At 39.8% G+C, this 16,478-nt stretch overlaps 1 protein-coding gene across 5 annotated transcripts in view; it reads right to left on the minus strand.

The window, feature by feature from the left end:
- Window positions 1-378: 378 nt before the first annotated feature.
- The window catches only part of lama2 (laminin, alpha 2), a 385,009-nt gene continuing 368,909 nt past the window's right edge, over window positions 379-16,478 (minus strand). For all 5 annotated transcript variants that reach the window (XM_087980433.1, XM_087980426.1, XM_087980423.1 and 2 more), the window contains 4 exons: window positions 13,214-13,367; window positions 10,783-10,913; window positions 10,341-10,563; window positions 379-750 (listed from right to left, as the gene is read on the minus strand). In XM_087980433.1, the coding sequence (XP_087836559.1) occupies window positions 599-750; window positions 10,341-10,563; window positions 10,783-10,913; window positions 13,214-13,367 (660 nt within the window). In that variant the 3' untranslated portion in view covers window positions 379-598. The remainder of the gene's footprint in view (window positions 751-10,340; window positions 10,564-10,782; window positions 10,914-13,213; window positions 13,368-16,478) is intronic.

Consider the following 16,478-nt stretch of genomic DNA (forward strand, 5'->3'; position numbering starts at 1 on the left):
GTGGATTTTTCATGGACACTATATCAACTGGAATCTTCAGAGACCAAGGAATTAGTACGTTGTGATAGTAACAAAATGACATTTTTTCCTATTTAAAGTTCATAATGAAGCCAGTTAGAGATGACTCCAGCATGGTTACATTGGAAAAAAAACATTGGTTATGTTATGGACATGGTTCCTCAAAGATACTGTAACTTATGAATTGTTTTGCAAATGCCAACTCTTACTCAAACAGAAGAATTTATTCCCTCACTTCAAAGAAGAATTTTCTGAAATATGTGCTATATTGCACAAAATATTCTTATATTCTTACACATACTAAACAAATAAATAAACTCAATAACTATACACTATGTAAATAATCACCATGAAGTTGAATTTGTAGGATGAAAGAGTGCTTATTTTAATTTCAATGAGTAAATGAAAACTGAGGAAATATTTTTAGTGATAATTATTAGTACAGATAGGAACATATTAATGTAACATGAAGAGATTGTTTCAATTGAACCACCAAAAATATTTTGCCATGTACAAGTTATGTAGGCTTATTCCAAACCACAGACATTCATCTTTGTTCAAAACAAGGCAGTAGATTTCACTACGCAGGACAAGTAAGGGGTTGAACTCCCTTGAGCTCAATTGCTTTGCTGAAATCAACTTCTAGAGTCTGTGTTCCCTTCATTAGTTTCAGGTTACGAATGCAACCCTTGAAAGGAGTATCAATGGTCAATGCTAACTGTTTCATGTCACCTGAAAAAAATTGAAGAAAATGTTATTTGGTAATTATACTATAAAATCATTGTTGAAAACAAATCACTATAATAAAAACAAAAAGAAAGGGAATCCGACACAAACATATACAATGTTGGAAGCATTTGGTCAATGTTTGTGGAGAGAGAGAGAACAGAGGGGTTAGTGGCCCAACCTCTGATGGAGGATCACTCCAAAGTAGATTGCAACAACCCTTGCACAGCAGCACAGATAATCAGCGCAGAATCGGTGCCCTCTTTTTACAGCATCAACTGCTGTATTTCATAAACAAAGTGTAAATTCCCAAAGCCTCTTTGAGATGCGAAGTAGGCTAGTATGTAATATAAACAGATTGGATGGTAAGCTGAAGGTAAGTTGAGGGGATGTGTGTGTGTCAGTGGGTAAGAAGGTAGAGTGCAAGGTTGGCAAAGGAATAGACAGCAGGTTGGTAAAAGATTAGGATGACAGATTGGTGAGTGATGTAGGTTGGCAGGTAAGTGGGTAAGAAGTTAGGGTCCGAGTTGAATGACTGTTCGGTTAAGACATGCACGAGGAGGTGTAGAAGTCAACATCTCCACCTCCTGATGAGGCTGTTTTTCCAGCCTCCTGCTTGTCTACTTTGGATTGTCTCAAAGATAGATTAAGACAACAGCTGGGTGAAGGGCAAGTTGGGTGATGGGTGAGGACTTACATGGCAGGATAGCAAATCATTTGGATGGCAAGTAGATAGATGAATAATTAGGGTGGTTTGGGAACCAGTTGTGTGTAGAATGCGAGACAGCAGGGCTTGAGTGAGTCTATATTGGAGGGAGGATTTAGGTGTAAAAGTGAGTTTGGGCATTGGAGGGTAGTCAACAATCTAGAGATGGATGGTCAGATGTCTGGGGGCATGTACTGGGTATCCAGTTGCTGTTGGGGGTAGGGTCTGTGCAATGGTGGTGGGGACAGTGCCAACTGTATAGTTACCCAAGAGTCAGAACATGTTTTAATCTGTCTAACCTTTCCTGGGTAAATTGAACTCTCCAACGTCTTTGACTCTACTTCAGAGTTGGAAACTGCTTGGGAGGGTTCCAGACACTAGATAATTGACCATCAAAAGTTTAAATTGGGAAATTGCTTATAGTCATTTGCTGGGAATTCCAAATGGTCAGGATGTGTGTGGTCTCTGATCATCCAAACAAGAGGAGATCTGGGCTATTATTTCACATTTAGACCCTTAAGCAGATCAATGAACAAGTCAGTGAAGTGATATGTTCCTTTTACTCTTTACCAACTCCCATTAATTTCCAGGATATAAAATCCTTCTCAATTCATTAGTGAGGGAATCTTGTCCGAATCTTCTAAAGCTTCCTGTTCTAGTCAAAGGAGACATGAGATGGAATTCATGGGTTTTTTGATGAAGACCTGTCAGCATTCTCAAAGATGTAATGCTGCCCCACTCGCTACATGATGAAGGAGCAGTGCTCCAAAAACTTGCACTTCCAAATAAATCTGTTGGGCTATAATCTGGTGTTGTGTGATTTTTAACAGCATTTTTCAAATCTGACTGAAACATTAAGATTTACCATAAGAACAGATTAACATGGAAGTATTGGAGATACTGTCAGCTGTTAGTTCTTTTGTAATAGACCGTACTGTGAACTCCCAGAGATTGGATCAATTAAATATTAAATTGTCAATGAGAAGTTCCTTTTCTTCTGCTTTCATATTGCTGTTAGAAAGACCACAAAAATGTGAAGCCCTGTTCAATGAGATGTAATTTGTTTTTTTTTAAACTGGGTTTTAATTTTACATTCATGGAATATTCTTCAAAGGCTCCATTATAATTGACCACTAGGTCTTTGAACTAGCTATTTTTAAATATATTTTAAAAATAAAGTTTATGTTAGTTACATTTCAGCTTTTGTGTGCCCCAACAGAGGGATGTTAAGAGCCATTAATAAGCAATATTACAATCAATTGCACGTTAAGAAAGATCTAGAGAGATCACTAGATCTCTTGCTGGAACATTTTCTTCTCTATCAGTGGCGAATCCCCTTTCTATGCTGCTAATGATAAAATCCGGCCCATGATCTGCTCAAGGAATTAATACACCAAGATGCAATGCCTGATACTATACACAAGTAAGCACCCTCTAGCTATGCATAAGATGAAGATCAATTGCTCTATTTAGGAATGGATACAGGAGGTCGCATTAGCTGGAATTTACATCTCATTGAGCAAGACTTCACATTTGTGTGGTCTTTATGACTGCAATATGAAAGTAGAAAAAAAACCTCTCAGTGAATCAATTAAATGTGAATTAAATGTTACATTGGCAATCTCTGATGGGGTCCACAGTACAATCTGTGACAGAACAACAAATGTCTGCTAACCAAAAATGCAATTCTCAGAAGAATATTACAACTTAACTTTATTCTTCCGATTTTACTTCTTGAATAGTCCCTATTTCAACAGTAAGACAGTGCTAACATTGTTTTTTAAGCAAAGTGTATTGTGTTTGTTTTTAGGTAACTTCTGTGTCTATAGATTGTCTAACGGGCAGAAATAGCTTGTGATAGGGTGATGTGCTCTTCCTGTCAGATGTGGGAGCTCAGGGAGAATTTGAATGTTCCTGGAGACTATGTCTAGAGGAAGTGTGTTTGGTTGCGAATCCTATTGGATCACATGGATCAGTTGCAGCGGTAGTTAGATATATGAGGAGTTTACAAGAGCAAGGAGGTGTGATGGACTGCAGATTCAGTAACGTAGAAAAGCCACAGATACCTGTCAGATAGATGGTTGACCACTAGGAATGGCATAACAAGTTGCCAGGTGGTGCCAGCGTTTCCTGTGGCTATCCCCATCTCAAACAGGTATGCCGTTTTGGATATGATATGTGGGGATGGCCTTTCAGAGGAGTATAGCTGACAGCCAGGTTTCTAGAACTGAGACTGGCTCAACTGTATTGAGGGTTATGTCAGGTTCCAAGCAATTGATTGTAATAGGTAACTCTGTAGTCTGGGGCACAGACAAATGTTTCTGAAGTGAGACATCAAGATGGTGTCTCCCTGGTGCAGGGTCAAGGATGTCTCAGAGAGGGTGCATAATACTCTGAAAGGGAAGAGTGACCAGCAGGAAATAGTTGTGAAACTTGGCACCGACAACATAGGCAGGGAAAGGGATGAGGTTCTAAAGAGAGTATAAGAAACTAGTCTGAAAGTTAAAAAATAGGTTTTTGAGGGTAGTCATATCTGCACTACCAGCAGTGCCATAGGCTAGTGTGAGTTGGGGTAGGAAGATAGAGCAGATGAATGTGTGGCTGAGGAGCTGGTACAAGGGGTAAGGATTCATATTTTTGGACCACTGGGATCTATTCAGGGGTAGAAAATGAACTGTACAAGAGGGACTGGTTCCACCTGAACTGGAAGGGAACCAACAGCCATGTAGGGAGATTTACTAGTGTTGCTGAACTAGTTAATGGAGCAGAAGGGTCAAAGCGATAGTGAGATGAAAAGGCTGAGGCTGGTACAGTGGATAAGGGGAGCAAGTTACATAGTCAAAGCAAACAAGATCTTGGCAGAGAAAATGGTGAGGCTGATAAATCCAATTGCAATTACTTCAATGCAAGAGGCCTGATAGGCAAGGCAAGGCAAGGGAATTTACAACGTAGTTGAAAACATGGGATTGTGATATCATGGTTATTACGGAAATGTGGCTCAGAAATGGACAGGACTGGCACCTTAACGTTCCAGGGTATAGATGCTATAGGAAGGGTAGAAAGGGAGGCAAGATAAGAGGGAAAATAATGTTTTTGGTTAGGGAGAACATTACAGTTGTACATAGGGAGGATATTCCTGAGAAATACAGAAGAACCTCGATTATCTGAATACTAATTATTCAAATATCAGATTATCTGAAGGAGATCTCAAGGTCCCGATAGAAACATTACATCAAAGACGTGTGTCCAATACGGACCAAGTCTTTTGTTTACATTGATTAAAAGTGCTGCCGAGAACAGTCTGAACAGGGAGCACACTTAATAGAAAACTCCAAGCCCCAGAGGAAAGGCATGGAATCAATTATCCGAATAATCAATTATCCGAATGAAATAGTGCCCGCCCATCTCGTTCAGATAATCGAGGTTCCCCTGTGGTCCAGTGATGTTATAAGAAAGGGATGATCACTTTGTTGGCATTGTGTTATAGGTCCTCCAATAGTCAATGGGAAATTGATTAGATTAGATTACATTACAGTGTGGAAACAGGCCCTACGGCCCAACAAGTCCACACCGACCCGCCGAAGCGAAACCCACCCATACATTTACCCCTTACCTAACACTACGGGCAATTTAGCATGGCCAATTCACCTGACCCTGCACATCTTTGGACTGTGGGAGGAAACCGGAGCACCCGGAGGAAACCCACGCAGACACGGGGAGAACGTGCAAACTCCACACAGTCAGTCGCCTGAGTCGGGAATTGAACCCGGGTCTCAGGCGCTGTGAGGCAGCAGTGCTAACCACTGTGCCACCATGCCGCCCACGAAGCAAGTATGTATGGATATCTCAGATACCTGTAAAAATGTTAGTGTTGTAATAGTAGGAGATTTTAACTTTCCAAACATAGTCTGGGATTAGTGTTAAGGGCTAAGATGGGTGGGGGGGGGGGAATCTTGTTCAATGTGTACAAGAAAACTTTCTTATTTCAATATATGGATGTATCTCTTAAGGAAGGAGCAGTATTTAACCTTCTATTGGGAAATAAGGCAGGACAAGTGACTGAAGTGTCAGGTGTCACTTTGGAGCAAGTGATAATATTTCTATCAGTTTCAAAATAGTTATAGAAATGGATGGAACTGATCAAAAAGTTAAAGTTCTACATTGGAGGAAGGCTAATTTTGATGTTATTAGACAGGAACTTTCAAAAATTGACTGGGAGAGGCTATTCGCAAGTAAAGTCATGGTTGGAAAGTGGGAGGCCTTTGAGAATGAGATAACGAGAGTCCAGAGACAGTATGTTACTGTTAGTGTGAAGGGCAAGGCTGGCAGGTGTGGGGAATGCTGGATGAGTAGAGAAATTGAGGCTCTGGTCAAGAAGGAGGAGACATATATAAGGTATGGACAGCTGGGATTGATTGAATCTTTAGAGGAGTTTTAGGGCAGTGGGAGTATCCTTGAGAAAGAAATTAGGAGAGCAAAAAGGGCATATGATACAGATTTGGCAAACAGAGTTAAGGAGAATCCAATGAGATTCTATGAGAACATTAAGGGCAAAAGAGTAACTAGGAAAAGAATAGAGCTTCAAGATCAACGTGGCCATTTTAAGTGTGGAACCACAGAAGATGGATTAAGATATCAGATGAATATTTCATGTCAGTATTTACTGTGGAGAAAGTCATGGAAGCTAGGAAACCTGGGAAATAAACAGTGGATGTTTTGAAAAGAGTTCATATTACAGACGGAGGTGCTGGAGGACTTAAAATGCATAAAGGTAGATAAATCCCCTCAACTTGATCAGGTATTTCCCAGAAATTTGCGGGAAGCAAGAGATGAGATTGCTGGGCCTCCTTGCTGAGATATTTGTATCATTAATAGCCACAAGTGAGATGCCAGAAAACTGGAAGTTTGCTAAAGTAGTGCCATTATTTAAGAAAAATTCTAAGGATCAGCCAGAGGACTATAGACTGGTGAGCCTTGTGTCAGAGGTGGGTAAGTTTTTAGAGAGGTTTCCGAGGGACAGGATTTACATGCATTTGGAAAGGCAGGGACTGATTAGGAATAGTAAACATATCTTTGTGTGGGGGAAATTGTGTTTCACTACCATGATTGAGTTTTAAGCAGAGGTGGCATGGTTAGTGGTTAGCTCAGTGGTTAGCACTGCTGCCTCACAGCACCAGGAACCCGGGTTTCATTCCTTCCTTGGGCGACTGACTGTGTGGGGTTTGCACATTCTCCCCGTGTCTGTGTGGATTTCCTCTGGTTGCTCTGGTTTCCTCCCACAGTTCAAAGATGTGCAGGTCAGGTGAATTGACCATGCTAAATTGCCCAGAGTGTTAGGTGCATTAGTCAGGGGGAAATGGATCTGGGGGGGTTGCTCTTCGGAGGGTCGGTGTGGACTTGTTGGGCCAAAGGGCCTGTTTCCACACTGTAGAGAATCTAATCTAATTGAGGAAACACAGAACACTGATGAAGGCAGAGCACTGGATGTTGTCTACCTGGACTTCAGCAAGGCATTCAACAAGGTTCGGGATGATAGTTTGGTTAGTAAGGTTAGATTAGATGGGATCTGGGGAGGCTAGCTAATTAGATACAAAATTGGCTTGATGATAAGAGACGGAGAGAGGGTGGTGATGGAGGGTTACTTTTCAGACTGGAGGTCTGTGACTAGTGGTTTGCCACAAGGGTCGGTGCTGGATCCACTACTTTTCATCATCTATATAAATGATTTGGATATGAATAAAGGAGGTATGGTTAATAAATTTGCAGATGACACCAAAATAGCTGGTGTAGGGGACAGTAAAGAAGATTATCTCAGAGTACAATGGGGCCTTCATCAAGACTGAGGAGTGACAGAGCAAGTTTAACTTCGATAAATGTGAGGTGTTGCAGTTTGTTAAGGCAAACCAGGGCAGGACTTATTCAATTAATGGTAAACGCTTATAGAGACCCTGAGAACTATTGCCAAACAAAGAGATCAAGGGGTGCAGTTCCCTGAAAGTGGAGTCACAGGTAGATAGGGTGGTGATGAAGGCATTTGGTATGAATACCTTCATTGGTCAGAACACTGAATATAGGAGTTGAGAGATCATGTTGCAGCTGTACAGGACACTGGTGAGGCCACTTTTAGAATTATGTGTACAATTCTGGTCATCCTTCTATAGGAAGGATGTTGTTAAACTTAGCAGCATACAGAAAAGATTTATAAGACTGTTACCGGGACTGGAGAGTTTGATTATTGGGAGAGGCTACATAGGCTGGGGCTTTTGTCCTGGAGCATCTAAGGCTAAGGGGTGACCTAATAGAGGTTTATAAAATCATGAGGGGCAGGGATAGGGAGAATAGCCAAGGTCTTCTTCCTAGGGTGGGGGAATTCAAAACTACAAGGCATAGGTTAAAGTGGGAGGGGAAAGATTTTAAAAAATCCTGAGGGTAACTTTTCACACAGAGGGTGGTGGTGTGTGTATGGAACAAGTTGCCAGAGGAAGTGGTGAAGGTGGGTGCAAACTACAACATTTAAAAGGCACTGGATGGATATATGATTAGGAAAGGTTTAGCGGGATATGGGCCAAATGCTGAAAACAGGACTAGGCCAGTTGGACAGCAGAGTTGTTTCTGTGCGGTATGATTCTATGACTTTATAACTAAAAGGGATTGGAAATGTTTTTTAAAATACTTTTCTCAGAAGCAGAGGAGGGATTAAGGGAACGGATGGCATAGAGGTGCAGTGTAAAAGATCAACAAGTTGTTAATGGTATATGAAGGTCTAAATGGTTGTGATATGTTAGTAATTAACTTCATAATATGTAATCTTACGAGTCATCCATACATTTTGAATTAAATTACAATGCAAGGTTTAATGGTTCTGATATTTCTTCAGTATTGTTTACTGTTAGAACAGGCAGTCTTGACTTGATGGTAGCTTGATGAACATGATGCTGTTGTAGATTCTGTCCTGTTGCTAGTTTTGAGAACATTTGAGAACAGTCAGTTCTGCTCGTCCACATAAATTATACAGTTTTTGTTTCTGAAACCTACTGTCACTGATAAACGTGATTGAATGAAGTGGGCAGTGGAATGACAAACCTGCTTCTCAATTTTTCAGGTTTGAATCTAGATGAGCATCATGTTACTCAGAGAACCACTAGCAAAGGAGATTGAGGGGATATTTAATAGAGATGTACAAAATTATAACAGGTTTACATGAAATAGGAAAAGGAAAGTTGTTTCCATTCACTGATAAAACAAGGACTAGAAGACATAGCTTTATGGTTAAGAAATTAGATTACTTACAGTGTGGAAACAGGCCCTCCGGCCCAACAAGTCCACACCGACCCTCCGAAGAGCAACCCACCCAGACCCATTCCCCTACACCTAACACTATGGGCAATTTAGCATGGCCAATTCACCTAACCTGCACATTTTTGGACTGTGGGAGGAAACCCACGCAGACACAGGGAGAATGTGCAAACTCCACACAGACAGTTGCCCGATGCGGGAATTGAACCCAGGTCTCTGGCACTGTGAGGCAGCAGTGCTAACCACTGTGCCAACATGCCGCCCACTGTAGGAAATGTAAGAAAGTGTTTAGTTTTACCTCGCAACCTGGAACTCACTGCCTATGGAGAACTAATGGATGATTTTCAAACAAAACTGGGTAAGAAACTGAGGGAAATAAGCTTACAAACCCAGGGGAAAGAACAAGGGATTTGGACTGACTTGATTGGTATACAGGGAGCTGCACTGGGCTCGGTGGGTCAAATGGTCTCCTTCTGTGGTGTAAAGAATCTATGACTAACCTTACATTTTAAATGGCTCACTTTCTCCTCAATGTAGCTGGGATTCTGTGCTGAATTACAGTCATTTGAGAAAACAACATTTTAAAATTGATTTATACAACCAAGACATCATCTTTGATTTAAATATTTAACTACTCAAATTTAATCATTTTACTGCATTGAGTGCTGTATTTCTGTATAATGACATCTTCTAATTTGCATCTTCTAATCTGTGCTTCCTATAGTGAGGCAAAAGGCGAACTTACAAATACAAACTAAAATCAATTATTCATGGCCACTGGAGTTTTTGGCAAAGTAAAAGTACTCAGCATTTTAAAGATTGAATCCAACTGTCAGACTGCATTGTACAATAATTATTACAGCACTTACAAGTTTAGAAGAATAGCAAGTTCCTACATTCTAATATAGCAATAGAACGCATATTACTGCTTGTCTACATAAATTATACTGTCTTTGGTTTTGAAACCTGCAGTCACTGATTTAAAAATCACACAACACCAGGTTATAGTCCAACAGGTTCATTTGGAAGCATTAGCTTTCGGAGCGCTGCTCCTTCATCAAAAGCTAATGTTTCCAAATAAACCTGTTGGACTATAACCTGGTGTTGTGTGATTTTTAAACTTTGTACACCCCAGTCCAACACAGGCTTCTCCAAATCATGGCTGTCACTGATAAATATGATTTACCACTTATCAACTATTATTATGAATGCAGCAAATTGGTTTGTATTTTGAAACAAAAGACTTTTACTTTACTTGTATTTTTATTTAAACTTTAATTTTAAAACAGAAGTGTGTAATAATCAAAGTATTTTTAAACTTCAATTTAATTATGAACGAGAAAGGCCATTCAGTGAATCTTTATTAAGTCATCCAGGAAGTCCCAACAATTCATTGAATGCAGCACCCAGTGATTTCCAAAATGATCCCTGGTGTATTGATGAATACTTGTATGAAGAAGAATATCCTAATATAATTCTTAACTTTGATTTTACTAATTTGAAGCTGTATCCCCATTTCTCACCCTGAACTTAAGACAATTTTCTTAATGACGAGGACCACGATGAGTGCAGTTAACAATTGGTTAGGACTTACTTGGATACCCTCCAACAAAGACTGGATCATTGGTATCAGTTGCAGTGGAGGTTACACTCGGGCTCCTGCTTTCAACTCTCTCTCCATCAACTATCAGTTCCAAACGGTATTTAACTTTATTGACTACAACATTGTGCCACTGTCCTTGACACAACGCATTAAAGTGTAGAGGGTCATAGACAGCTGTAAATATGCCAGCTCCATTGTCTATGTGAACAAATATCTGGAATTATAACAGAAAAAGGAAAAGGAGTAGAGAAACGATCATAAGATCCATTTCAAAGTCATCAACATCATCATTTAAAGAGTGTTTGTTCTGTAAAAATTCTGTAAAAATTTCTACCATGTTCTTTTATGGATTTTCAAGAACATCAATGCAACTCTACTCATGCGTAGTGCAATGAATCAAAGCATTTTACTTCTACTTATGACAATAACTTACTTTTCCACCAACTAATTCAATACCCAGTCCATCCACTCTCTGACTGCTGATTCCCAGCAAGACAGCATCTCTTTGCGAAGTTCGGAAGTCAAACTCAATTTGTAAATCTGTTCCAACTCTATATCGTGCAACTGAAATGGTATAAGATTACACATAGTAAGAACTTCAACATATAGTATGTTAGTATGTAGTAATCAGTTCTTCAGATTTTTTTTGCAACTGCTCTATGTCAAATATTAATTGCAGTAATGTGAATAAACCTCATGCACTAGATTGGATAATGAGCTAGCATGTATTTAAAAGCCCCAAGTCAAGTAAAATAATTTATGTTGGTTTTGAATGTATCATCAGTAAAACTGAATGGGAAACCTTTCGACTACGTGCTTCAAAGGAATCAGAAAAAAGCATCAGAGTAATTACAGAATTATGAAGTGATTTCCATTTTGTATACTTTTGCCTCAATGCTAGAACTTATCGCAGAGGTGATGGCTGAAGAAAAAATCGGGGAAAGATTATCTTCATCATATCAGTAAAAACCAAAACAACTGTAGATCCTGAAAATCAAAAATACAAATAGAAATTGTTGGAAAATCTCAGCAGGTCTGGCAGCATTTTGGGTCCAGTGATATACTGCACTTCTTAGATATGGTTAATCAAGAAGGAAAATCTATCCTTACCTTAATGCAAACAGCCTCATTTGACCTATGAGAGCTTTTAAAAACCTCATGCAGGGTCACTGGACTCGGAACATTGAGGCAGCACGGTGGCTCAGTGATTAGCAGTGCTGTCTCACAGGAATAGGGATCTGGGTTTGATTCCAGCCTCGGGTGACTATCTGTGTGGAGTTTGCACATTCTTGCCATGTCTGCATGGGTTTCCTCCAGGTGCTCCAGTTTCCTCTCACAATCCAAAGATATGCTGATTAGCTGAATTGGCCACGCTAAAGTACCCATAGTGTTAGGTGCATCATTTAGGGATAAATGCAGAGGAAAGAGTCTGGGAGGGTCACTCTTTGGAGAGCTGGCATGGACTTGTTGGGCCGAAGAGCCCATTTTCACACTGTAGGGATTCTTGATTAACTCTGTTTCTCACGCTACAGACCTGCCGAGCTCCTCCAGCATTTGTTTTTGTTTTGGAAATGGAAAAGTTTTATTCAAGGACAAGGAACCTACAATCTCAGAGTGTATGTGTAGACACCAGGAGTCCAGAAAAAATAAGAAATATGTAACTGTGCTACGAAAAGAAGCATCAGCTGAAAGCATAGAATAAGGTACCTCAGAAACAGTTTTCTATCTCATCGACTAAAAAGTTTCATATGTATCTTTTAATTTAAAACAAATTGACTCAATGGGCATAGAATCATAAAATCCCTACAGTGCAGAAAGAGGCCATTTGAGCTATCAAGTCTACACTGACCCTCCAAACAGCATTCTAGCCAAACCCACATCCCCACTTCTCCTCATTCTTTTTAACCTCAGCTAACCCACCTAATCTGCACATCCCTGCATTCTGCGTGACAATTTTTACCATGGTCAATCCAACTAGTCTGCACATCTTTGAACAGCCGGAGGCAATGGGAGCACCCGGAGGAAGTCTACCCGGGGAGAATGCACAAACTCCACACAGACAGTCGGCCAAGTCTGGAGTCAAACCTGGCTTCTTCGTGGTATGAGACAGCAGTGCTAACACTGTGACCATTCTGCTGCCTCTATGCCACTGTGCTGCTCCAATATACTATTAAGAAATTTGATAACTATTTCAACTGTCAAAAATGCTCAGCTAGTAAAAAGATACTTAAATTTTATTGTGTAAACACATATTTGCCTATTTTCAAAACAGAATCATGAATGATTTCTCACTATACGTGTTTTGCATATTTACACCTGAGATTTTGAAGGTGATCTTATATGGGCCCAAACTCATACAGCAATATATACAGTATCTTCAAGAGGTTTGAGTCAGTTTTCTTTGCAAGAACAATGTTTTAAGATGACAGCTGATTAAAATGCTCTGTCACAGCACGGAAACAAGCCCTTCAGCCCTACTCGCTCATGCAGTCCAGGTTTTCTAAACTGCCTAGTCCCATTTGCCTGCATTTAACCCATATTCCTCTAAACCGGTCCTATCCATGTACTTGTCCAAACCTCTTTTAAATGTTGTAATTGTACCTGCCTTTGCCATTTCCTCTGGCAGCTCGTTCCATGTAAGTACCACCTTCTGTGTGAAGAATTGCCCCTCAGGTCCCTTTTAGTCTTTCCCCTCTCAGCTTAAACCTCTGCCCTCTAGTTTTGGACTCCCCTCTTGTAGGGAAAAGACCTTGGCAATTCACCTGATCTATGCCCTTCATGAGTTAATAAACCAAGCCTGAATAGTTTTTAATAATGACGTAACTGCAAATAATTTTACTGTCAAACTAATCAAATGCTTTTACCTGCTTTAGCAAATCCTGTTCCATCAAAATAATTTCCTCTTTGACTATTAAGAAAACAGACACCAACATCAAGGCTGGAAGTTGGATTATCCAGATCTAAAGTTTTGTTGTTCAGCTTAAAGTTACGGATGCAAGCATTTATACTGTAGAGTACCTGCAAGTGTTAAAAACATAAGTGAACAATAGACAGGAACATAAAGATAACCACTAAATTTAGTTAGTCAACTTTCAGATATTCAGATTAATATTTTAAAATATATACAAATAGTACAGCAAAGGTCTGAATGCAATGCAATTACATTAAAACTGGGGCCACTTTGACAGCCTTCACATTGAATGGACTGTAATTCCCACAAGATGAAACCAGCAGCCCCATTATCCTGTAAACACTGGTGATGTGGCCAGTTCCATTTTGAGAAGAGCTGACCACTCAGCATCCAAAGCTTCTTCCTGTTTCATGCACAAGATCCCTGTTGATAATAGAAACTTGGAATCCTTTGACATGCATGTGGCCATGATTGCCATTTCTTGATTGGACTAGATAGTAAAATACATGTGTACAAACAAAATAAAAATTCACAGGTTGTTAAATTAAGCAAGAGGGGAGATAAAATAGACTCTGAACACAATTTTCAATCAATAATGCAAATTGTACTTTTTGATTAAAAAGCAACCAAAACCACGAATATCTGTGTTTAGTCTAAATGGCAATTGTGAGTAAACATTTGGAATCCAAAATAAAAATCAGAAGAACTGTCAATGCTGTAAGTCAGAAATAAAAATAAGATTGCTGGAAAAGCTCAGCAGGTTTGGCAGTAAGTGTAGGGATAAATCATAGTTAGTGTATCGGATCTAGTGACCATCAAAACTTCTGAAACGTTAACCCTGATTTCTCTATATGGATGCGATATACTAACTATGGTTTATCCATACAGATACTGCCAAACCTGCTGAGCTTTTCCAGGAATCTCTATTTTTATATTTGGAATCCAAATTTGAGACAGATTTAGAAGTGTACGGATGTAATCAAGGATAGCCAACATGAGTGTGTTTGACAAACTTATTCAGAGTTTATTTGTACAAGTGATTAATTAGACATATAAAGGCAATGGTTTTTTATTTGGCTGAGGCTTTTGTTGTGGGGAGTGGAAAGACCCCATCTTTGTATTCCCTTTATGTTTGGACTGTGCATTAAAAAAGGATGTAATTGCTTTAAACCAAGGAGAATGAGCAAGGCGATGGATGCAGTTTCAAAATTTGTATTGACTTGAACACATTGTCAGTTATATGCAATGTTGCTTTCCCTTGTAATAGTGAGAGCAACAACAGATGACAGAATTGATGGCGAGAGTTGGGACAATTGCTTGACAACAACAATTTGATTGGATCCTGACCATGTGACCCTGTCTTGTGTGGGACCAATACAGCAGAAAAGATTCTAGTCTATAAAGAAAAAGTGACTAAATCTCTCTCTCTCTCTTCCTGCTGCATGGAGAAGTAACAGAAAATCTCCTGGCAGCTGTTTATGCTCACCATTTCCATATAAGTACTCAACCAGTGGATGAAAGGCTGAGGATTGGTTCACAACCTCACGTCATGAGCAAAGCCATGGGAGAAAAGTGCTGAAAGAAACTTACTAACATCTGTGATCCAGACTGGTGTCCTCCCCACCCCACCCACAATATGTGTATCGTGTCTTTTCAAAAGAAAGTATCTTGACTTTAAGAAAAATGTACAATTTAAGCTACAGTTGTAAGTCAGCAATTCATGACTCTTTTCTGCCACTGGTTACAAACTGTTTGATTACAATAGCTACCTTCTGGTTACTGGAGGAAAGAAAATGGTGTGCTTACTCTTTTAAACTGAATTAGACAGTGAAGTAAAATTGGGCAATGCAGTGGCTTAGAGCTGAAAATGTGTTGCTGGAAAAGTGCAGCAGGTCAGGCAGCATCCAAGGAGCAGGAGAATCGACGTTTCGGGCATGAGTACTTCTCCTGCTCCTTGGATGCAGCCTGACCTGCTGCGCTTTTCCAGCAACACATTTTCAGCTCTGATCTCCAGCATCTGCAGTCCTCACTTTCTCCTCCAATGTAGTGGCTTAATCAAATTTTCACATCTGTGTCAACTCCAGGAATACTATGCTACCCCAGTGAGTCATGACAGGAAAGAAGTTAGGGGAACTTTATTTACAGAGGGTTATTGATGCAATGGAATATCTAGCTCTACAGAGAGATTAACATGGAGACCATTGCATATTGTAAGAGGGGAGACATGCATTTGAAGTTGAAATAAAGATGAAAGATACCGGTCAAATGGTATCTTTGCCTGCTGAGAAGTTATATAAAATCATTAAGCATAACACCCATTGACTAAATTAAAACCACACAACACCAGGTTATAGTCCAACAGATTTATTTGGAAATAGCTACCGGATGAAGGAGCAACACTCCGAAAGCTCGTACTCCCAAATAACCTGTCGGACTATAACCTGCTGTGTGATTTTTAACTTTGTCCACCTCAGCCTAAAACCGGCACCAGCACATCATAAGTTAAAACCAAATACTACTATTTATCTCTGTTGATAAGACAATGTCAAGCAAACTCTGTTGGCTGGATTAAAAGGAAAATGTTGCAAAAGAGATCTGTTGTCTATTAGTACTGGAACAAAAATCTTCCATTCCTTGTCAATCACATTGCTTATATTGATGCGCATGGAAAGTGTTTGCGTCATTCCTTCAAAGGAGGTATAGAAAAAATGTCAGACAAATACGAACGCAAGAATACATGAAATAGGAGCAGGAGAAGGCTCTTGAGCCTTTCCAGCCCACTCTGTTATTCAATGAGATCATTGCTGATCTTCAACTCCAACATGATTTTTGGTGTTATCCCCATATCCCTTGATGCTTTCAGTATGTAAAAATCCATCAATCTCAGAGTTGAACATACACAATGACTAGGTTTCCATAGCTAGCTGGGGGACAGAGTTCCAAAGACTCCCCCTGTGAGGGAGGAACTACCTCCTAATTTCAGTCCTAAACAGTTTTCCTCTAATTCTGAGACTGCATTCACTGGTTCTAGATATCACCCCAACACCACAGAACGTTGACACAGACTGTTTATTATTTTCTCATGAAACAATCCCTGAGTCCTATGAATTCCTCTCTGGCAAGTGTATCTTTCCTTAAGTCAAGTGACCAAAACTGCACACAATACTCTAATGCGGTCTCACCAAATTTCTACACAATACAAGGCATAAATAAAAACA

The sequence above is a fragment of the Chiloscyllium plagiosum genome, unplaced genomic scaffold, assembly GCF_037043375.1.
Source record: "Chiloscyllium plagiosum isolate Xiang-an unplaced genomic scaffold, Cpla_swu_hap1 HiC_scaffold_3, whole genome shotgun sequence".
Taxonomy (NCBI): domain Eukaryota; kingdom Metazoa; phylum Chordata; class Chondrichthyes; order Orectolobiformes; family Hemiscylliidae; genus Chiloscyllium; species Chiloscyllium plagiosum.